This window comes from Scomber scombrus, chromosome 13 (assembly GCF_963691925.1).
Source record: "Scomber scombrus chromosome 13, fScoSco1.1, whole genome shotgun sequence".
Taxonomy (NCBI): Eukaryota; Metazoa; Chordata; class Actinopteri; order Scombriformes; family Scombridae; genus Scomber; species Scomber scombrus.
In genome coordinates, this window is record NC_084982.1 from 11143993 (window position 1) to 11167853 (window position 23861).

General features: G+C 38.8%; 2 protein-coding genes across 5 annotated transcripts; both read left to right on the forward strand.

Moving 5' to 3' along the window:
- The first annotated feature begins 2157 nt into the window (after nucleotides 1-2157).
- Nucleotides 2158-6611, forward strand: LOC133993146 (cell surface A33 antigen-like). Its single transcript, XM_062432012.1, has 7 exons — nucleotides 2158-2289; nucleotides 2644-2810; nucleotides 3902-4115; nucleotides 4253-4417; nucleotides 4536-4652; nucleotides 5390-5517; nucleotides 5673-6611. Exons 1-7 carry the CDS (start codon nucleotides 2238-2240, stop codon nucleotides 6378-6380), a joined length of 1551 nt encoding a protein of 516 aa, XP_062287996.1. The 5' UTR covers nucleotides 2158-2237; the 3' UTR covers nucleotides 6381-6611.
- A 1720-nt stretch (nucleotides 6612-8331) lies between these two features.
- On the forward strand, nucleotides 8332-23045 carry LOC133992688 (immunoglobulin-like domain-containing receptor 2). 4 transcript variants are annotated; one of them, XM_062431379.1, is made up of 10 exons: nucleotides 8332-8486; nucleotides 11158-11481; nucleotides 13025-13144; nucleotides 15930-15986; nucleotides 17051-17197; nucleotides 17309-17470; nucleotides 17759-17872; nucleotides 19265-19466; nucleotides 19946-20612; nucleotides 22398-23045. In XM_062431379.1, exons 1-10 carry the CDS (start codon nucleotides 8435-8437, stop codon nucleotides 22431-22433), a joined length of 1881 nt encoding a protein of 626 aa, XP_062287363.1. In that variant the 5' UTR covers nucleotides 8332-8434; the 3' UTR covers nucleotides 22434-23045. The 4 variants fall into 4 exon arrangements, with proteins under 4 accessions (XP_062287363.1, XP_062287366.1, XP_062287364.1 ...); XM_062431382.1 differs by lacking the exon at nucleotides 17759-17872; XM_062431380.1 differs by lacking the exon at nucleotides 15930-15986.
- The last annotated feature ends 816 nt before the right edge of the window (nucleotides 23046-23861 follow it).

Consider the following 23861-nt stretch of genomic DNA (forward strand, 5'->3'; position numbering starts at 1 on the left):
GTTATTTGATTATGAGGAGGTGTTGTGTATGTGCCGACACCAGAAGCCTCTTTTCACATTAATCTGCTGAAGGAGGTTAGTTTTTCTGCACTTACCAAACATCTCATTTTTGGTGGTGGACCTATGAGGATGATGCCATCACAAACAGTTTGGAGGCCAATCATGGTCCAGTATGCAACTTACACTAGAGTGATGTGAAAACTTGAAGCAGTAGGAGACATCTTGTGTCCAGCATATTCATAGGTTCCAAATCTTTTTAATGAGGGGGAAGGAGTATATACGTGTGTGTGTGTGTGTGTGTGTGTGTGTGTGTGTGTGTGTGTGTGTGTGTGTGTGTGTGTGTGTGTGTGTGTGTGTGTGTGTGTGTGTGTGTGTTGTGTGAATACTGGTCTAGAGGGGATCTTTAAAGTATAATATCAACTAAAGCAGGTCCTGCATTATTACATAATGATGTGAGTCTGTCTTTAGGGGCCCTGTGTAGAATACTAAATATTTATTTAGGTTAATATTGTGCTCACATGGTGCATATTCATACATATAAAAGTAATAAATTACAGAAGTTTAATTAATTTACCACAAACTAATTTATACGCAGGGGACCTGGTGCCAGTTAAAGTTATTCCATAACAGAAGTACTGGTTGGTCTCTGGGTGTCTGTGCATGTAGATTAATGAAGCTACCACGTGTGGTCTTCTGTGGGTACTGTATTTGATGGGAAGTTGAAGGGTGCATACACAAAATGCACAGAATAGAGTATCAGTGGCATTGAGGGGTCAGTAGAATCCAGACCCCATGTTCAACACAAAAAATAATAATAATAAATGATTGTTGAAGAGTATAGAACTTTTTTTAAGATGTGAATAATTTTACCTAAACTGGATGTTTTCTTAAAATGAGTTATAATAGTGACTCTCATATATGTCAGTGTTCAATAACGCCGGAAAAAAATTACAAATTGATCCTTTAAATTGTTGTAATTAACGGAAAAACATCACATTTGATTATGTCTTAATTTTAGATGTAGTTAGTCTGTTTCCCTTAAAGAAATATCCACCTCAGATGCTTTTCTTTCAGATATATTTGTGTTTACTGAATGAAATAAAAAGTCTAAATGAGAACATTACTAGTGTTGTGGAGATAATTCATTATTTTGTTTTTTTTAATTTGTAAACTGATAATGAAAAAACACCTTTGGGTTGATTTTTAGGGTTTAGTAGGATATTAGCAATAATAAATAAATATAAGTAGCATGTCCTTTTTAGAGATGTAGAGATGCAGAATAGTGGTTCCTTCTCACATCATTTGGGTAAACATAATGCTAAACCAATGAGTGACTGAATACTTCAAAAAAAGCTGCTGGCCGTCTAAGGATTACATCATTGTCCTCAGTTGAGTCCAAATCTGCTACCTGAGCCACTGAATAAGCACATTGTCTTGTTATCAACGTCACATCTGTCCTAATACACAGCAGTGTGCCTGACACATATCACAAACAATAAACTTTAATGCCAAACCATAAGCTGGAGGTCCAGTTTCAATTCACACCTTCTGCCTTTCACCTTAAGTGTAAAATCTCTGAATGAGAGACAACAGCAGCAAGTTAAAGCAACAGGGTCAAAGGTCATTAACTGATTCAATTGTTTCATCATCTTATTTTATGCTATAGGTTAGCATAACCAGCAGTAATCTGGTCTGTATTGATACATACAATTTCATTGTAAGTCCAACACTGCAGCCTGCAGGTCAACCTGAGCACAACATCAGCTGTGGATGCACAATATAAGGCACAAGTACAACTTTCTATGTAGGTCAAACTCTATCAAACTGATAAGAAAAACACTAGAATAAATTGACTGCCATCAGTAATTGTTTTTTTCAATTTTGTGTCATTATCTACATTTCATACTTTGTTTTGCTGACTTTATTGAATGAATAATTAAATATCAAACTATCTATCTGTGTCATGTTGTACGTTTAAGGCCTGCTGGTTGTACAGCCCCTCGTTATCATGTTCATATTTAATGATCAGGTTTAAAAGTGACGATGGAGCAATGATTGGCTGTCTGGTGACATGTGACCTGTAGCTGCTGACTTATTACCCAGAGGAGCCAACTTCTCCCATAACTGAGAGTTCACCTTAAGGGTTAGGCTGGCTCTCGGTCTGAGACAGCGAGCATCTATTTCAAATCGTTCTTTTTCATTTCTTTTTTCATTCTTATTCATATTTTCTTTTAGCAATGGCAACAAAGACACGGCTGGGATGGCAAAAACTGTTTCTGATACTCACAGGTAGGCTTTATGCTTGTATTCTTTCTGTTAAATACATAAAGCTACCACACCTTGGTAGTATTATCATCAGCGTTAATGATTAATCCTACACTTTGCTTCTAAACCGGAAACAAGGCTACTGAAAAGAAACCTGTGGGTGAAACCCATTTATTACATTTGCCTAGAAAGAAAAAATGAAAAGCTCTATTTAAGTATTGTATAACATAAACATATTGTAGTCTAAGTTGGTCGAATTAAATCATATCTTCTATGCTCTGTCCTCCAGTAACACATTACGGAAGTAGTTGTCATAAACACATCATTATTACTGGGAAACAGATTCTTTCATTTATTATGTATTTAATTTGATTTCAGTGCTGCCTTGCTGTAGGAGTTTGGAGGTTTCTATTCCACAGCAAGAATACAAAGTCTCAAAAGGAGAAGATATTACCTTGACCTGCTCCTTCATTCCAGCCATATCAGATTTCAGGTTGCTCGTCCTCAAATGGTCATACTTCCAGGACAATCCAGATAAACCAACGGTGAGAATTTAAACTGGCTTCCTGCATAATTTGTGTTCATAAAATTGTCTTAAATGCACATATTGGGGACCTGCTTAAAGTAGAAATCTCAGCCTGTGAACAAACATACAAAAATCAAACAAACAAAACAAAACAAAAACCAAATAACGTCTTCAAAGTAAACTTGGCTTGAACATGGAAATACATGTATAACAGAAAGTAAAACTGATGAACCACTGGTGAGACATTAAACTTAAACATCTTCCTAATTTGTGGTTATAACATTGTTCATGTAGCACATTCTGGTAACTTAGGTAGGACTCTATACAACACAATTTTGTATTATATGATTTTGTAATATGATAAATTGTCCTCATTTGTACAGATAATAATTCTTCCAAGAGAAGGTATAGTAGCAACAATGAGACAAAACTGGAGATTTGGGCTTCAATCAACTAATTTTTCTATAAAATGTCAGCTAAAAAGTCGAAGGTTATGTCTTCAAATAAGTGTTTGGTTTAGTCTAACAAACAATCCCAAACCCAAAGATATTCAGTTTACAACTAGTTTATAAAATAGCAAAAAGCAGAAAATCCTCATATTTTGATCCAGCAAAAAAAAAAGTAAAAAAATTAAATATCAAAATGTTTTCTAATTAATTTTCTGTTGACCAGCTAATAGATTAATCAACTAACTGTGGCAACACAACTAGAGACTGAAATTAATATGCTTCACTCTTATTTAGCATACATAATAGTCTAGCATCTAGTCAATTTTATTTACAGTGTATATGTAATGTCATGGTGACTTGTGGCATGGTATTGATAATAATAATACTATAATAACTAATTGTGTATGTGCATTAACAATAAGAAGAAGAAGAAGAAGAGGAAGAATAAAACACTATTTATATAGCACCTTTCATACAGGGCAGTATACTGTGGCTCATAGTACTTTACAATAAGAAATGATACATACTCACATACTATTATGACATTGTTGAATATTATATCTTTATATGATATATAAATATCATAATTATTATATTGCATTATTATATTATATAGTGCAGGTGTTTTTGAAAACTGTTTTGTTTATGTACATTTCTCTAGCAACGCGTGGCCACCTTCTATACAGGCAATCCAATTGACATCGTGCCTGAATATGAAGGCAGAGTCATATTGGAGGTTGACGTCGCTAAACGCGTAAGCACACTCCGATTGACAAAGGTGACTATGCAAGAGAGCAATTTATTCCAATGCAGTGTCATGATCCCCGGTGACGATGTGGGAAGACCTTCTGCCACCACTTCCCTTTTGGTTCTGGGTGAGAATGAACAACTCACACATTTTATGTTTATTACCTGTCTGTTGTCTCCATGAGGACGTAACACCAATACTGCATTGTGTTTTTTCTTGTCATAAAGTGATTCTCATTGTTATATTCTTTGTTTTTTTTTGCAGAACCTCCCTCTAGGCCCCTCTGTACAATTCAGGGGGAGGCAGAATATTGGCAAGACATCACCCTCACCTGCAAGTCTGAGGAAGGATCCCCAAAACCCAGCTATAAATGGAATAGCTACAGTGTCAAAAACATGCCCAGACAATTTCCGCCAAAGACAACTGAAGGTATGTGTTTCAACCACATATATGTTTCTTTGAAGCACACATCTTTGGTGAAGTAGGTTCTCCTTTTGCCAGTGTTTATGTAAAGAATGACAAAATGTTTTGCTTCATTATGTTACAGTGAATGGACTCCTATCATTATTCAATATTTCCCAAGACACATCTGGGTTCTTCATTTGCACATCAACAAATGAAGTTGCTTCTGCCAGCTGCAACCTCACCTTAGCTGTGGTGCCAGGTGAATGTTTATAAATGATTTACCTGTTAACCTATTAGTGACAGATAGAATTGCCACTTAACTGACTTCCCATCAGCTCCCCTGAGCTTTTGAGCCACTTTTAATTCATGTGGCCCTGGTAGTATACCCTCTTCCATATTGTTTCCAGCAGCAGCGGCAGGCAACTGTCTTCAGTGCACAATATCTCATAAACTCAGTGTACTCTACCGCAACTGATTGGTAAACAAAGTTAGCAAGCAGCTGGTGAACATGGATTTTGCTGTTTAAAAAACAGATATTTTTCTCAGGAGTTGGTGATGACTAAGACAGAGCTAGTGAGTAAATATTGGACTTACCTTAAGGTGGTGAGAAACACAATATGAATGTTGTTTGTGTCTGCTCTTAATAGACAATTAACTGCTTGCTAATCCCTCCCCCAGCAGTTGTCCAATCATAGTTTACTGTTTGAATGTACATGGAAGTTACAATGTTACATGGAAGATATCCGTACCATACCAGTGTGGAGATTGCATGCTATTTAACAATGACCAAGATCTCAAGATCATTGGTTAATTTCGAGAAAAAGATGAATAATTGTCATTCATAATTTTTTGTTGTTGTTGCATATAGGCATAATTTTTTATCAGATATTTAAGATACAACTTGCAAGTCCAAAATGGCAGATGAAGCTGTAAACACTAGCCTTAGCCTTGCAAGAGCAGTGAGTAAACGTCATGTCTGTCCTCTTTTTTATCCAGCCAGTATGAAAATAGGGTCTACTGCAGGTATAATTGGAGGAGTCATCGCAGGTTTACTGTGTCTAGTGCTTATCATCTTCTGTTGCTGCCGGAAGAAGGGCCAAAAGGAACAAAATGCTGAAGGGTATGTATTGGGGTATATATTGTTTGTCTTGTATGTTTCTGCTACTATAAACACAACAATTATTAGTGTATTGATTGTTAGATTCTGAGTGGTGTTTACAAGTGCCAATCTCAACATTTACTCTTTATTTTGTGTGTTTTGTCCCTGGTTATCTGTTAGTTCCCCGAAGACATGGAGTTTCATGACAAAGACGCTCCTGAAGTTGGAGAGCAGTACCGGGATGACACAAGTGAAGCAAAGCCACAGGTTTACCAAGACAAAGCTGTTTCTCAGAACAGTTACAGCGCAGGACCAGCTGGGCATAAGTCTGAGGATGACCAACACAGTTATTACAGTGGTAAAGAAAGACCTGATGTTAAGGGCAGTGATATTGATACGCGTTACCAGGAAGACCAGCGTGATAGTTATCATGGCAGCCGTGATCGCCTTGACGATAAACGTGATCGTTATGGTGGCAGTCGTGATCATCTTGATGATCAGCGTGATCGTTATGGAGGAAGTCGTGACCGCCTGGAGGATCAAAGGGATCAGTATGGTGGCAGTCGTGATCGCCTTGACGATAACCGTAACTATAACAGCAGGAGTCGTGATAGGCTTGACGATCAGCGTGATCGTTACGGCGGCAGTCGCGATCGACTTGACGATAAGCGTGATCAATACGGCGGCAGTCGCGATCGCCTTGACGATAAGCGTGATCATTACGGTGGCAGTCGTGATCGCCTTGATGATAACCGTGACCGTTACGGTGGAAGTCGTGATCGCCTTGACGATAACCGTGTCCGTTACGGTGGAAGTCGTGATCGCCTTGACGATCAGCCTAATCGTCATGGTGGAAGCCGTGATCACCTCGATTACAATCAGTACTGAAACTGATATGAATAACTTTGTGAATCATTGAATAACTACTGAATCTTGCGCTAAAAATCTGATTTGCCTGGATGCACTGAACAGGTTTCATGGCTTAATGCCTCGTCACTTCGCTTGGGGACTATTTGTGGGATAGTTACCTGTGAATCTACTAATAACAGTGATTCAGTTGAAGTGAATAGGTCATAATATATGCTTCAGCCAAACCAAAACAACTTCTAACCCTACCACACCTACCACCATACACCAATATTTAATTAAACAGGGCCTGATCTGAAAAGAAAAATTATTGTAGGAAAAAAAAGTATTGTTGGTGCAATGTTTTGGTGCCCTGATATATGAGTAGGTTACAAATAATTGAGGTGGTGAGGGATCCTGGGGCGTGTCCTTTAAATTATTATTTTTTTTACAATACTGGAACATCTCAGAGTGTTACAATTATTTGTAGTCTAGTAGGCTAGTTAAATGGCCTGTATTTAAAATGTACTGTATGCCAATAGATTCATGAAAAACATAAAAACATACAACTTTGCTGCAAGGGACACGTCACACAGAGTCTGTCCACAGCTGAGTATCAATCTAACCTGGTTGAATAACTTGATTTAACACCAGCGGTTGCTTATTACCTGCTGATCCTTGAAGGAAGTTGAAATGTCACATGGCCTTCTGTATATAGTGTGTGTACTTCATAAAGATTTAATGATTCAACCAAATAAACTCTACTGTGGTCTAATGTCAGCTTATGAGGCTTAAATGTTTTAATTATTTGCATCAGTGACAGACTTTTAAGTGATTAACAGTTGTGCTTCAACATAAATAAATGTAAGATGATTATAAAGTCAGTAAGCCATAATAACCTGCGGTATATTCATGCTACCTGTCTACTTCAGTCTTTTTGTTGTGATGCAGACTTAAAAAGGCTAATTCTTCTTTTCTCCAACTACCTGAGCTACATTTACAATTTTTTAAAATCTTTTAAAAACATTTTGGTGGTAAATCTTTTTCTACAGCTTACAGCTTAACATTTTAATTTGTTGTTTCTTATTTTGGTGTCAGTTAAAAAGAAATTCAGTTTTACTTAAAATGATCATTTGTATCACATTTTGCGTTTTTCAAAATATGTTTGTTTGATAAATGATTTGAATGTAAGACTTTTTGTATGTAGCAAACATTTAGAAATAAAGAAATAAAGAAAATGGGTCAAATGTTGCCATTTGTGTGAAGTAACATTCCTCAAAACTCACTGCCAGGTCTGACCTGATTTTATCCACTAGCTGCCCCCCCTTCTCCTGCACACCCACACAGACCCACGAACAATATTAACCTAACTCACTTGTGGGGACTTTAGACTTACATAAATCTCTTTCTTTGAGCCTTACCCTAACCCTAACCTTAACCACTGACCAAAATGAGCCTTTTCCCAATTAGTAACACAGCTTTTGTCCCCAATTGGACAAGCGCTCCCCAATTAACTGGTCCTACTCATGAAATTTGTCCCCAAATGTAGCCTATGACAGAATCAACAGACACACACACACTCAGTTGACCTAGGTCACTTTTGAGGACATGCACTAATTTCATGGCTTCATCTAATCCTAACCATAGTCTAACACTAACCTTAAGCACTGTTGACCCAACAATCTGCGTTTTTCCCAATCTCAAATCCCCACTTGGACAAACTGCACAATTGACTGGTCTTTAGTCTGAAATGTGTCCCTCAAAGTAGCCTATGATAGACACACACACACACACACACACACACTCACACACACACACACACACACACACACACACCATATATTTAGAAGAAATATTCTGCTGCTCTCACACTAAAGTGACACCTGCACCAGCCCTGCTACACACCGCGTTTAGTATCCCGAGCGTGTGTGTGTGTGTGTGTGTGTGTGTGTGTGTGTGTGTGTGTGTGCTGGACTCACCTCTGCATGAAGTGGTACGGTCCCGTTAGTCGCAGTCTGGGTCCTGTTGGCAGCAGCGTCAGTCGGCGGACAACGAGGATGACAAACATGCGGAGATAACCTGCTTATTCCTGTCAAATGGACAATATCATGAACTTTTACCGGTGGGGTGTTTTAGTGGGGGCGCTGGGTAAGTCTGACTCTTTCTCTACAGCTAAAATGCATTTTCTGCATCAGCGCAACAGGTTGATCCAATGCAAACTGAACTACTTATCCTAGGAAGCTATGTGACTTCGGGCGTATTTGTGTAGGTTACAGAAAACTTAATCAGGTGCTGTTTTATATTAATTTGGCTGAATTATGTTAGATGGAGGACCCATTATCGTAATGGTATGCCCCATTTTTAATGAATTACTAACACATTAGAGGGTTTGTGGGGCAACAATAATCCTTCCGGTATTTATTGTAGTCTATGTTTTATGTAGTATTGTATTATTTTGTGTTTATCTCCTCAGATATGTTACTCATATACACTATAGACCCCACCATAGTTTACTCTATGAAGGCCTAATTGTAGGGTGTATTTTGGGTTACTACGTTTAATGGTAGTGCTGCACTTTCTACAGCTGCAAATATTAATCAATTTGTCTGCAACTTTTTTAATGAGCAATTTCTTATTTTAGTAATTTTCAAGCAAAAAATGCTTAACATTCCCTGATCCAAGACTCAAGTCTGATGGTTTGATGTTTCTTTGACATTTATAACTGATTAAATTTGACTTTTTGACTGATAATCAAATAAAACAAGCTGATAATTTAGGCAGTGGGGAAATAATACCAGGCATTTTCACTATTGTCTGACATTTTATAGACAAAACAATTAATCAGTAATGAAAACAAGTGTCAGGTTTATTGATAATAAACATATACCCAGGTGCAGTAAAATACACAAATTACTGCAAATCTGCAAGTTGGTATCTCCAACATTGCATCAGTGTTTCTTTAAGGCTTGAATTCTGAGTGTGGTGGTACACCTGTTAGCAATGTACTCTTATAACAGAAATGTTACAAATGTTCTTGTGAAATTGTGGTGATATCCTTTATCAAACAAGGAGACTATATTGAGTCTTATCGGTGTGGGTTTTTTGTCGGACTAATGAGTCAATGTGAAGGAATGCACGACACAGTAAAGGCAGGAAATGTGACAGCTTTGGAGAGGAAAAGTCGGTCCGTGTTCAGGAAACATGCAGCAAAGCACTGACCTGGAATACATTTGCTACCAGACAAGCACACACACACACGAACGCACACACGAACGCACACACACACACACACACACACAGAGAGAGAGAGCGAGACATTGGTTAAAAGGTAATGTAATGCTGAAGTGAGGCCTTTAGTCTGCATGCAGGTAGTGGGAAAGACAGTCTGCTGTCTCTTTAACCTGTTCATTAGCCTACAGTGAGTCACACCTGATATAAACTGCATGTAAACAATAATTAACCATCACTTTGAAATGATGTAACCAGAGGTTTCTGTATTTCTTCATCTCCTCTCACCTCGAACCGATTGTATTCATGGAGTAACGGTTTGGTTTAAATCTCTAGCAGTTAATTGGTCAGTTCACACCCAGCTGGACCAGGCCTGATACTCCCATTGGTTGGGAGTGTGTGATCTTCCCACCCCTCCAACCCCCCCTCAGCTCCTCAAGTGGGACAGAGGGGGGGGGGGGAGATTTGCAGCACAGCCCTAACAATAGACTGGTCCATGAAAAAAAGAAACAAAGGGAAGACCAGAGTTCTTTACTGGGAGGAATTTAGGAGCTCGGTCTCCCCTCTTTTTGTGCTCCTGTCCTGAAAAAATAATTTGGCTTAATCACCACCATCGCTCACTGAAGTGTGCTGTGCAATGTGTACTTTCTCAACAGCTGAACACCTGATGATACTCATATGACCGGAGAAGACAAACCTCGTTTAGGTTTTAGTTTATTAGTCATTAAAGCACTAGTTTGAACCTCAGAGCGATGCAGCATGGAGGATCATATCAGAAGGAAACGCATCAATTTTAGATAAATGCAGGGTGTATGCTCCTCTTGTTGGTCTGAAGGAGAGGCAGCCTAGTGGGTTTGCTTTTGTTTTGATTTCCTGTCTTCTGGGAAATGTTTGGAGCGAGTTCCTGCCCCACCCTAACCTAATACGACGAGCTGTACAGCAGAAAGCACCCACGAGCGTCTGTTTGCTCCATCCCCTCCCTTCTGTGATGACAAACCTCTGCCTCCTCACAGGCCTCCCCAGCCCCCCACACACACTGGAATTTAACCCCCCTGACCCTGGTACCACGCAAGAGAGGAGCTATACACACACACACACACATACACACCTAATCTCTGTTCCCGTCTTCACTCCCTCTTGATATTACACAAAATATCTCCCAGGTGTAGTCCTCCACACTCATGAATCATCCACATACACAAAGAAGAGAAGCAGCTGTTTTTTGTCATCAGCCATTTCCTGTCTTTAAACTGTTTTTGTCTACACTCAGATGCCAGTTTAGTATGGTCAGCCCTACATATAGTATAGTTTGCTATCTGATGGTTGTCCTTGTCTATGGGGTGTAAAAAAAAAACTTCCTGTGTGTGCCCTGTTTTCATTACTGTAGGTTGAAGTAGGTGAACCTGAAGTTTCTCAGTGTTAATACCTGTTGCTGTTTGAAGTTGGCTGCACAAGCTTTTATCTCACAGTAACACTCTCATGACTTTGAATAGCCAAATCAGGTGTCATGGAGTAACACATGAGGCTCATTTTATTTACAAAAAAAAGTTAACCACAGCCCTTATTCTCTATTTCCTTGTGTGTTTGTCAGTCTGTGTGTGTGATAGTGTGGACGTCATAATGCGGGAGAAGCAGCGTTTTGCAATGCTCTTCCAGTCCGTGGTCCTCCCGTGTCAGTACCATACGGCCTCCACCCAAACCCCGGTGGTGCAGTGGTGGTACAAGTCCTACTGTCGAGACCGCACCAAAGAGTCCTTCATTGAGAATCTGGGCGTCCAAGCCTCTGACCTGGGCTCCACGTCCCACCTGGAGTGCTCCGACAGCAGCCGCACAGTTCACGTTGTTGCCTCGGCGCAGGGAGCCTCCATGACGCTGGCTGAGCACTACAAAGGCAGAGACATTGCTATCATAAACAGTAATGTGATCATTTTTATCCTCTTTGAAAAAGTGATGAATTTAGGGAAAAGAGTTGCCGCAGCTGTTTGACCACTGTACTCTTAGAGTCATCCCCAAACAGGAATCAGAGCTGACTGTGCTTTGTATTTCCTGTTCTCTAAATAAACCTCTTTTGTCTTTGTCTCACAATAGTGTAGGCACATAATCACAACCCCCTTTCTCTCGTTCCTATTTATCTGTTCTCCTTTTAAACCTCGAGCCTTATCAAGAAAAAACAGCCGTCTTCTATCCAAAAGTGTCAACAAAGGGATCCTGCCGTCATTAAATACAGTAACAAGAATGATCCAATACATGTTGGTAATCTCTATGTTAATTAGGATTAGTATTTTCTTGTTATTCACATGTAAACATTGTGTATTTATTGTGTCTGTTTTACTGAAGCTACTACATGCAAATGACAATACAAAAACATGATATATGGGTCAATGACGTATAAGGATTTTCAACAACTCAATTTTAAATAATAAAAACAAGCATATCTAATGCAGTAGTTCAAACATTCAGAATGTTGTGTACCTGACAATTCATATTACAATTTGAAAGTGATTTTAGTGGGTTTTTCAAGATTAATTGGCACTGGCCTGAAAAAAAAGTCATTTGGTGCGACCATGATTCATCTTGAAATATCTTATATAAATAAAATATCATCATTTACAAAGATTTTAAAAAAAATGCAAATACTTTGTTTCCAAACACTTTATATTACTGAAAACTTGTAAAAAAAGATGTGAAGCATGTTAACTAAATTAATTTATTTCAAGATGAATCGTGGTCGCACCACATGACTCTTTTTAAAGGCCAGTGCCAATTAATCTTGAAAAACCCACTAAAATCACTTAATTTCAAATGTATAATATGGAGCTTCAGGTACACAACATTCTGAATGTTTGAACTACTGCATTAGATATGCTTGTTTTTATTATTCTACAATTGAGTTGTTCTAAATCCTTATATGTCATTGACCCATATATTAGTGTTAAATTATGGATGCATGCATGCATTAATAGACATTAACAATGTCAAAAATGTGTTTTGTTTATTTTAACTTCAGTTTCAGAAATTTGAGTTTCACTATGCAGAACAATGTGTTTTACACTAAAACTACATTCACCTGCTGAAGAACGAACGTTTCTCAGACTTTATAAAAAATCTGGATTGGTGACGTCACTAGTTTGAAGTCGACACCTGTTTAACAATTGAAATGAAAAATATTTGCATATTCAAACAATACATTCTGGGTTGTTTAATGTGAGAATGATTTCAACAAGATATTTTAACATTTTGTTGTATAAAAAACATATTAGACACACACATTATTATTATATATGTATTTTATATACATCTTAAAACATTACATAGTAACATAGTATTTTATTTTGTAATGACCATAGTTCAGATTCTCAAAGTGATACTCTCATAAACTGCCTGCTGCTTTATGAACCTGATCATTAGCTCTGTCACCTGCTGCAGTACTTGTAACCTGGTTTCTTGTCTCTGTGCAGAAGCGGACCTGCGGATCGGGCAGCTGCAGTGGGGCGACAGTGGAGTGTACTTCTGTAAAGTCGTTGTCGCTGACGATCTGGAGGGGAGGAATGAGGGCCAGCTGGAGTTACTGGTGCTCGGTATGGCTACATTTCATCTCAGTCAAAGTAGTGACATAAAGACTCAAACAAACTGACTTTGAGCTTGATCAGGATGAGCTGGCTACAATTTTATTGATGTTTGTGTGTATTTTAAAGCTCAGTGCACTCTTTATCTATATGTTTGCAAAGGTTTCCAGAAATACCCTTTTTGTTGTCTTTGCGTTCCAAAGTGTCCATACAGCTGCTTCCATGGAGACGACCAAATGGTGTTTTTCCTCTTTACATGGTCCTGATCTTCTATGACAGACTATATTGTTTAGCCAACCGCACACTTTAGAGAGCTGATGTGGCCGTCTGAGGCATCTTAAGTCAGTTAGACACTATGTCAGGGGTGTGTTGCTCAAAAGCCTGTATGGGATCATATTGTATGTTTATAAGTATGTTTGTGTGTGTGTTACATTTATTCCCTCAGGAGTGTTAGTCGCTGATTCATGATTACACACGGCTGCTGAAACCTGTGCTGAACAGCTAACATTAAAGTGTTAGAGGCCAGAGATTCACTGTATGTAGATCTTGAAGTAATTGTCCATCCATTGGGAGAAATTGTGGAGACTATTGTTGCCAAAAACGTAAGCCACTCCTTAAGCTGTTACCATGGCAATGTGCTATTTCAGAGGAGCATGTTAAGGGTTGCTGTAGGCATGAAGAGACACAGGAAAGGCCAGGAGCCAGGCTTAACTCTGACTTGAGCATAAAAGCGATCTTTACCAAAAATGCTTTTTTTCTGCTGTAAATTTAATTGACCTGATGTTCATAATATATTAAAGTCTGGTCATACATACATCCCTCCTGCACTGAGCACTAATCTGATTATAATCGGCTTACAGAAGAGAAGAGCGGCTTGTGTGAATGACAGGACTCAGTTTTTGGGACTAGGTTTAACTTTGACCAGAGCTAGACAGTGTGTATCTGGCCCTGAAGCAGTTTTGATACACACTAACTTAAAAATGTAAAGGAATACATTTTAGGAAATACTATAACTCGCTTTCTTACCAAGAGTTAGTCGGGCAGCAAGAAAGTGCATATTAATTTAAGCAACAAGTTGTGGTGCTTCTCTCACCATCTCCCTAATTTCTGGTTTTATTTTTCATTTGGATACATTTTTCTTCCAACGTTTACTCCCATAGCTCTCCCTTTGGTCTTGCAAAATCTTCTCCTGCACTTCTACTTTCCTTAGTTTTTGCCCTGCCATGTTCTCCCTGCATCGTTCACTGCCTCCCTCCCTCTCAGAGCTGCATAGCTCCTGAGCTTTCTCAGGTTACTCTGCGTTACAGAGTTCATGGTATGTAGATGTCTGTGCCAGGCCAGTGGAACCAGATTACTTTTTTGATCAGTGGGAATGGTACACTGTTTTTCCCCCTCCATAGTAACAGTCTGCTCAGCACTGGAGCCAGTAGTCTACCCCTGTAGTCAGACAGATCAGACAGCGACAGACAAGTCGTTACCATAATTATAGTCTTTTACCATCTCACAATTAATACAGTAAAAACTTGCTGCAGTTCACCTGTTGCCATCTTAATTGAGGTCATATTTATATTTTCTGTATTTTACAGTTTGCCAACCATCTTAAATTTGAGCTTTCTATATTTTGACCTGTTTATCCTGTATATGAAGCACAAAGGGGCATTGTTTCACAACGATACGACTTGTGGGAGCTATTTTCCTTTTTTGATGAGCTCCCATGGTAAATTGTTGTCCTTAATTGTTAGGTGCCCCAGTTTCCAAAACCCCCTCTTTGTATTCTCACACTGCCTCTCTTGCCACATCTCTAAATGTTTGTATCTCTGTATGCATGTAGCATGTGTGGATTGGCATCTGCATCAATTGATTTGTGCGCAGGTTAAACATCATTAAAGAGGCACATGTGTGGTGTGCATCACAGAAACATAGCACGGCTAGCCTCCTGGTAAAAATAGATTCAAAGTTACGTGACTTTGGCTTTTGAACTTTGAACCCTGGTGTACATGACTTATGTTTATGCTCACAGGTTAGTATTTCTGAAAGCACTTCTAGGAAACTCTATGCCATCATATTTTAGTAGCATGACGTCCAGACACCAAAACATATCAGTGAATCATGTGATAACCAGACAAGAGTCTACAGCTATGCTGGCAACATGAGTCTGCATTGGTACAGCAAAGCTTTAAATCAAATGGCAAAGTATGCTAAGCTAACATGCTGATGTTTATGTTCATCATCTTGTTGTTACCCTGTTAGCATGCTAACATTGAATACATTTCAAGATAATCCATCTGATAGTTGTTAAAATATTTCTTACAAAAAAACCAAAATGTCAACCTCATGGTGGTTAAAACCAAAGGATCACTAAGACCTTCTGTGTTGACCCTCGATATAATATATATATATATATATATATGTGTTCACTTCTATAGCAGTCCATTAAATATTGTTGAGATTTTTCACTCCAGGCCAAAGTGGTGGACCAACGATGAACCAACAAGCTTCAGCCAAGCTGCTCACTTAGCTAAACAAAATGTGCTCATTCATCTTAAAATTGTATGACACATAATTGTTAAATTTATGCAAGCAGGAATATTTAATACTAAACTAAAACATTAATGCTCCTTTAATGTACTTTTGCCAATGTTGATGGTGTAAAAGGTTTGTTTCTTTCATTCCTTAATCAGTGCATGAACATCAATCAGCCACTTTGCTACCAAATTTTCTAATTTGCCTGACCTTTTTTCTTCTTGCTTCCTACTTCCTCTGCCGGCCTTCACCTGTGCTCTCCGTGTCTCTGCAGGCAGGACAGGTCAGCCGGACGATATCCTACCTGAGTTTGATGTGGATTTTATGCCAGGTACGGCACTTCACCTGCACTTTAAACTCACTGGCCGCCATCTTTTAGCTTCTCTCATGCCTTCTAATGTTTTATTCTCACTGACCAATCAAAACTCTCTTTGACTAACAAATGTACACTGAACCTAACATAAGAATAAGAGAAAACAATAACAAAACCAGCTGCCAGACCAGTCAGAGGAGCATCATATCTAACATGAACAAAACACACAGTCAGTTGGTTAATGCAAGGTCAAAGCAAAAGATCACAGACTCTCAGTTCTTATCCTTCACCTCTGCTTATGATTTAAATTCCATAGGGGATATGTGTTGACTTAGTGAGGGGGCTTAAGTGGGTTTTGCTTTTTGGCACACCCTGAGGAAGTGTGTCGTCAGGGTGTAGATGCTTTAGAGATGTGATGTTGGATAAAATTCGCTTGAAGTTCCCTCGGGTTTGCCTGAAGTTCCCTATTATACTGCTTTGTGTTCTTTGGGTGCACCACCGAAAGGAGAAAGAAACATCAACATGATTTAAGAGGAGCTTTGCCATTTATTACACCTCGAGTCAGTAGTTTTGCCAGATTAGCTAAACGACTTTATTTGGAGGTAAAACTGAAAGCCAGCACTACGGAAATGTCTGGAAATATCTTATCACACAGAAAACATGTGTACACAACTACGGCAAGTACATTAGGTCAAAGTTGAAGTGGATGTTTACAGTTGTCAATTTGGGTAACAGTCACCTTTATTTACTTTTCCAAATCAAATTTGGCTAACATGAGTGTAAAACCTGTCTGATCATCTGACTACATAGAACTTTATTTTTCCAGATTTTCCCCCCCAATATTACCAGATCTCTACAATTAACTTTTCTAACTGATATGAATGATAGTTCAAGCTATTACATCAAGACTAGAACTGGACAGTGTAATCTTTTTTATGACTTGTCATTTGTGTTTCTGCTTTTATCTTATTTTTAATGGCCAATTTGCTGACATTGTTCCAATAAACTGATTTTATTCGTCTTGTGAGGGGGGCAGAGCACCTTATTTTTTTACTGTAATTCTTAAACTGTCTGTGTTGCAGAGTGGGCGTTTGTGGGCTCTGTAGTCCTGGGCAGTATCTTGTTCCTGTTGCTGATGGGCATCTGCTGGTGCCAGTGTTGCCCTCACTCCTGCTGCTGCTACGTCCGCTGCTGCTGCTGCCCTGACACCTGCTGCTGTCCACGACACCGTGAGTATCACAAACAACTACATGATTTCTTTTAACATACCTTCTTGGTATCAACTTGACAGCAGTTACTCTGCATGGAAGGTTTAGAGTTTTGTTTGTTCCCTTGTCCAGTATATGAGGCAGGAAAGATGGCAAAGAGTGCCCAGCCTGCTCAGATGCCTGTGTATCCCTACTACATTCCTGGGGTCCCTGCTGTGGTTCCTCTTGTGCCTTCAACGCATGTGGAACCAAAGATCGCCTCTATCCCTTCAATGGGGAATAACCTGGCTGGAGGTGAGTGTAAACAACACAGTTTGTGTAGAGGCATCAGAAAGAAGCTCTATAACAGCGTTACTTCCTTTCAAAAACCATTCGACTCAACTAACTCATTTCATCTGACGTCTCTCACCTTCAGATATAACATTAATGTCTGTTACATACGCATGCTTACTACATTTGTTTGTTCTATTCATCTCATGCTAATATGTTTGAGTTTGTTTGATCTGTATGAATGTATGTATGTTTGTCCAATCTTTGCATGATGATGTCTGTGAGCGCATGTGTGTGTGTCCATATCCACAGTGCGCAGTGGTTATCGACTGAAAGGCAGTCAAGACCAGGACTCAATGAAAGTTCTGTACTACATAGAGAAGGAGCTGGGTCAGTTTCCCTCTGCCAAGATGGCTGCACTCAAACGTAAGCCTGCGCAGATTAGGGCAGTTTCTGTCATCTGTGTGTGACAGTGCGATAGTGCGTATGTGTTTGTGTCTGGTCTAAGTGTTCCTGTTTCATTTGCATGGTTTGTGTACATTAAGTAGCGGTAGTTTCCATCTAATACTTACATTAATTTCATAACATCTAACTGTCTTCACTGATGTGAAAAAAATTCTGTTTCAAAAGGAAGGTTAATTTTTAAAGTCTGTTATATTCTGTATTTGGACATTTGTGTATTGTAGTTCTGATGTCATGACCACTTGCAAAAGCAAATACGTTTTTTTAGGTTTGTTTCTTGTCAGTTTAACTCGTGTTAAGTTTCATTTCATCAGTGAGAGGTCAGTGGTGTTGCAGTTACCCCCAGTTTTCATGCCTTAGTTTACAAACTAATTTAAAGCTGTTGAATTATGTTTGAGGTGCTCTGATGTACAAAATTACTTTTTCTTGTACACATTTAAAGCATGACGCTAGTAATACTTTTTATTGTCAAGAAATTCCATGAACTTCTAATTGCTAATTCTAAATCGTTGGCTTTCAGCCTTGAGTCCGTTGGTTCCTATTGAAGATGTATTAAAAACTGAAGATGTCTTAAAAAATGTTTCATAAATGTATAGTTTATTGTTATTGTTGACTGAGTAATTTCCTTAAACAGGAAGGGACAGTAGTTTTAATCAAACACTACTGTCATTTATTTGTTGGGGACTATTTTCATTCATACACATTTTGTGCTGTTGTGAATATTTATGGCAGGAGGATGTTGTATAGTGTATTGAGTTAAACTACAGTGCCCATGTTCATTGTAATATAGGAACATAACATGTGTTGTTTGGTAAGGTGGGTTTTTATTAGTGTAGTAGTGTTGTTGTTAGTAGCATCAACAATTTGTTGGTTTTGGTCTTTGTTGGCAGTAAGAAAAATATACAGTATCACACCAGTTTTTTTTCTTTAAATTGAGTTGTGACAGTTGAGGGAGGTAGCACATAAAGCATTTCCGTTTGACATCAGTCACAAATCTTTTTTGCTTAGGTTACAATTGGCAATCAGCTATAAGTACTCATGATTATACAGTACTTGTCAACAGAGTAGGCAAATGCACATGAAAGTCTTTGTAAGGTACTAATAGGGGAATTCAGACAGGACAAATAGGAAAAAAATCACAGTTTCGGCAAAGTCATCATCTGGGTGTTGATGAAGACTTCTTCCTATTTATCCTGTTTACAGTCCACACAACCACAAACCAGAGATTAAGTGACTTATCTTTCTATGAAATGTTAAATTGCATCATTTCACAGTTATAATTGTGTAGTTTATGAGATATTTAGAAATGCCTCTACACTAGTCTCTACAGTGATAGTGATGTATCTGTCCCAACAGCCAGTAGCCTATCAGAGCTGAGCTCTCTTCATGATGGAGGGAATACAGATTTCAGACACACCTATCAGACCGTCCAGATGAAGGCCCTGCCGTCCATCCCAGACCTGGATGACCAGTCCACACTCAGAGTTGCTCCACCTCCCCGGAGTCGCAGGCACAGACAAGACAGAGGCAACCACTCAGATGATGAACTAGACAGGAGGTAACTTGGATAGCTACATCAATTAATTTTCTGATCCTTTTCACAGGATTGTTTTTGGGACAAACACATTGGTTCGTTCTTATCCTAAAGACATTTTCTCTTGTAACATAAAAGTGAGAAAATTCAGTTTGAACGTATTAACAAAGGTATGTAAACTAAGCAACCAAACAGGGTTATGTTAGAAAGAAATAACACTATTACATTTTTCTGAATCATATGGTTGCTGGCTAGAAATGCTTTTGTGTATCTCAGTGTGAAATCAAGGAGCCACTGTTTCAGAAATTAGTGAAAATATTGATGGTAAATCTGCCACTGTTTTCAGTAAAAAATTGCATGCGTGCGGTGCCAGAAGAGAAAACTTGCCAATCAACCAATTGTTTCAGCTCTAGTTGCAGAGTGTTGTCTGAATTTCACATTATTTCCATCAAATACTTTACAGGCAGATATTGAAGCATGTGTGTGTGGTCTTCCTGCTCTAGGTGGAACCCTCGCTCAGAGCACCTGCAGAGAAAGACACTGGGCAGGAGAGGGCGAACTGGCTCTTTGGATGAGCTGGAGGAGTTTGCTCAGTCTTATGACAACCGCAGCCGTCGGGCTGAGCTTCCAGACCGAGCTTACGACCGGGATTATAGCCCACCCAGGCGTTTCTATAGAGATGAAGATGATGGTTGGGGCCGCCGAAGCCCCTCACCCTTACCACAAAAGAGAAGGGACACGTGGGACAGTGATCGTCCCTCTCGCTCATCCCCAAGCAGAGGCTATGATGATGCCTTCCTCAACAGTGTACTGCAGAGTAAGACGAGGGGGCGGGGAGGAAACAGAGGTGCTTGGAGGGTGGACGAGGACAGTGACACTCCCTCCAAAGGCAGCTCTAGAGGCAAGGGCAGTGATAGTTACCAAAGTCGGTCACCTAGCAACCGACCAGAAGAAGAGGACCCTTTGCCTCCGTACTCTGAGCTGGAAGCGGAGCGGTACCGCAGGGCTGACCCGAATACAGACCGGTACCGCACTGTGGAACCTCCTAGAACAGAGAGATACAGAACCACTGAACCAGCCACAAGGCCTTTCTCTTACACCCGCCCTCACCAGGGGAAGTGCCAAACGCTACAGGGGGGCAGAGAGGAGAGAGATAGGAGCCGAAACCTGGTGAGTTACTTGTAACAGGGAAAAGGACCTTCTTTCTCTTCAGCAGGTATATATTCTATATTTTTTTCTTACTGTCAACAAATCCCATTGAAACATCAAACCAACTGACCATAACCTACGAAGAGGTTTTGTCTAAGTATCAAAAATTGGTTTGTGGATCAATTTGAAGCCTTGAGTCTGGCATTTTGACTGTCGCCATCTTGGATTTTTGAGCCAGAAGTGACGATACGAGAGGGTGGAGCTTACCCTAAAAGTAGGGTTATGGTATCTGTCTTATCTCTGATAAGGCTAATGCTAATTTCAGCCAGTGAAAAAGAGACTTAACACTATTAAAACAAAATGTACTTACTAGAAAAACTGAACATACTTAGAGGGTCTCTTTGTACAGCCAAACTCTGAACAAGACATTTTTAGGAGACCAAAATGTTAGAATTAACTAACTGAAGTTTCATGTGGTAAAAACATGGTTCTGTTACCTAACCAACGTTGTTGTGGTAACAACTTGCTAATCACAAAGTAGCCACGCCCAAAAGCATACCCTGCTTAATCATCTATTTTTACTCTAATTGGGACCATCATTTACAAAATGGGCATCATGTTGTATTGAAGAAGACTAGAAACTACAGATTGAGACCATAAACTCATAAGGAAACCGCCTACTGAGGCAATAAATCAAGTGAGAAGTAGGGTCATTTTCTAATAGACTTTCATACATTGGGACTTCTTTTTGGCGTTGCCCCCTGCTGTCCATAAGAAAGAAGGCAGGTTTAAGTCACTTGCACATTGGTTTCACTTGTCAGAACCAGAGCTCCCTGCTTGGTGTATCTAAAGCCTGATAATCTTATTCCTCTGTGGCAAAGATCTACATCGCTTTCCCAGAACTACTAAAAACACATCAGTGAACCACACTGTTGCATTCAGTGACATATTCCTTCACTATGAACATGCACACTTTTGAGTCAATCCCAAACACAATGCCATGCTGCTGTAAACATTCACTATCTTAAAAAATGTGTAGTAATCCTAAACTGAAACTATTCGCTGAGAAATGCACTATTTACTCTTGTTTGAGTAACATTTGAACAACCTTCATTTGTTGTTTAAGGAGTCTTAAAATACAATTCTGGAGTGTCCTGGTGGTTTGCAACGTCTGTGGTTTGAGTCCAGTTGGCACATCCTTCCTTTATCTCTCCCCTTATTTTTTCTTCTTACTTATTTCTATTTTATGAAGGCAAAACTCTGCCAAAAAAAGAAACTGCTTTACACTAAGTATTATTATTAGTTTATTATGGGATTTGTTGGCAGTCCAAAAAAAAAGAATAACAGCAGCCTACTTTCATATTTGCCAAGGTTTTGCAGTATTTGTACATAAAAACATGTCTATTGAATACTACACACCAAGAATTATGGTCTCACACTGAATCCCTATAATTTCCGGTATAGATGATTTTATCTAAGTAGCTGTAACATTTTTGCATACATTTAGAATAAATAAGAGTATATTACCTGTATGTGTGTTTAATTCAGATATGTATTACCTGACCATACTTGTAACCATAACAGTGTTGCAACAGCTTACTTTCTGGTTTATCAAATGTTCCCAAAAATGTCTCATTTTCTCTAAGAAATCAGTATAACAGTCATTCCTACTAACACAGCTTGAGCTGCATGATTTCTGTGAATCACAATCAACCTTTGACAACTCAGGCACCACGCTGAACTAACCTGGCATGGGCATGAATGCAAAGTCTCTAATGCATGGCTCTTGGTGTATTTCTTTAACAGAGCACAGCACCTAGCAGGGACACTCTCATAGTGTGACAAGGTTTCCCAGCCTCGGCCTGCACAGCACAGCACTGCCAGTCCGTTCGTTCAAACCGTCCTGTTGCTATGCAGGAGGGGCTAACTGTTCTGCCATCAGCCACATGAAGTCTGGCTCATCTCACTGAAATAACCACACCGAAAAAAAATAACAACAGTGGCTGGAAAATCCTAAGAAGTAAATGTGCGCAAATCAGTAGTTTCTGTTAGTACAGAACAACTTATGATTGTGTGCATGTTTTCTCTCGTGTGCATTACTTATACCTGTGGAATCATGGTCCATAAATGGTCATTATGTTGACTTGTGTGTGTGTGCACCAGTTTTTTATTTGTTGAGCATGATGAGTTGAGTGAGTGGACTTACTTTTATCAGTGCCAAGATATTTTTTACTATTTGCCAACTACAGAATTATTATGTAACGAGGTGCAGGAGCAACAGTCTTATTATTTTCCTACAAAATTTCACTCAGTACTCTGCAACTCAGGTTCACTTTGTATTTGTCTGTTGTTGATATTGTACTATATGTATGTACTGTACCTTGAATTTGTTGTGCAGATTTTATTTGCACTGCTCAAGTACTATTTGAATAAAGAAAACTTTAAAAAGTCTTACATCAGTGTATTTTAATTATCACAGTGAGGAAACCAGTGAGAGAAGATGCACACAGCGTTATAATGTGAATAAAAAGTTTTGAGATTTTCCAATGATGATTTAGATTTTTTTTTAAAAACATGTATATATTTTTAACATGTTGCTGAGCAGACCTGTGTGTCTCAAAACAAATTTAGGAGAATAACAGAACAAATTAATCAAAAAGGCAAAAACTACATAATCTTACTACAGCACTATTTTAATTGAAGAATGCTATCTTATAACATGAACAAGTACACATCAAATTATGTACTGCTTAAACTATCCTTTGTTAAATTGAAATTTAAATGTTTATTGCTATTATAATTCAAACAATTTGAGATAAAATAGGACAGAACTGACAACAAAAATTATGATACAATATAAAACACTGCATAGATAACAAAGATTGAGATTTAGGGTAACGTTGCACAGCTTATTAAAAAGTAAAATCAGACAAATGTTTATACTATGCTGATCATAGTAATGCCAACATGTCAATAAAATTACACACTTCTATATTTGTCCCTTTAGAGTAAAAAAAACACCATTTAAACATCCTAAGAGTGCTACACTAGCTTGGAGCCAGTCCTGTTCAAGTATTCAAGGTACACAAGTGTGATGTGGAAACTTGGATCCTGCAGTGCACAAACACTGAAAATGGACTTCATAATCACGTAGGAGACGTCTTGTGTCCAGCTGTTAAACTTGCAGATGGGATAAACTGGCTTTGTGCCCCGTATATATTTGCATTAACTTGTTTTGACAAGATTAATTTTGATATAAAATATCAGTTG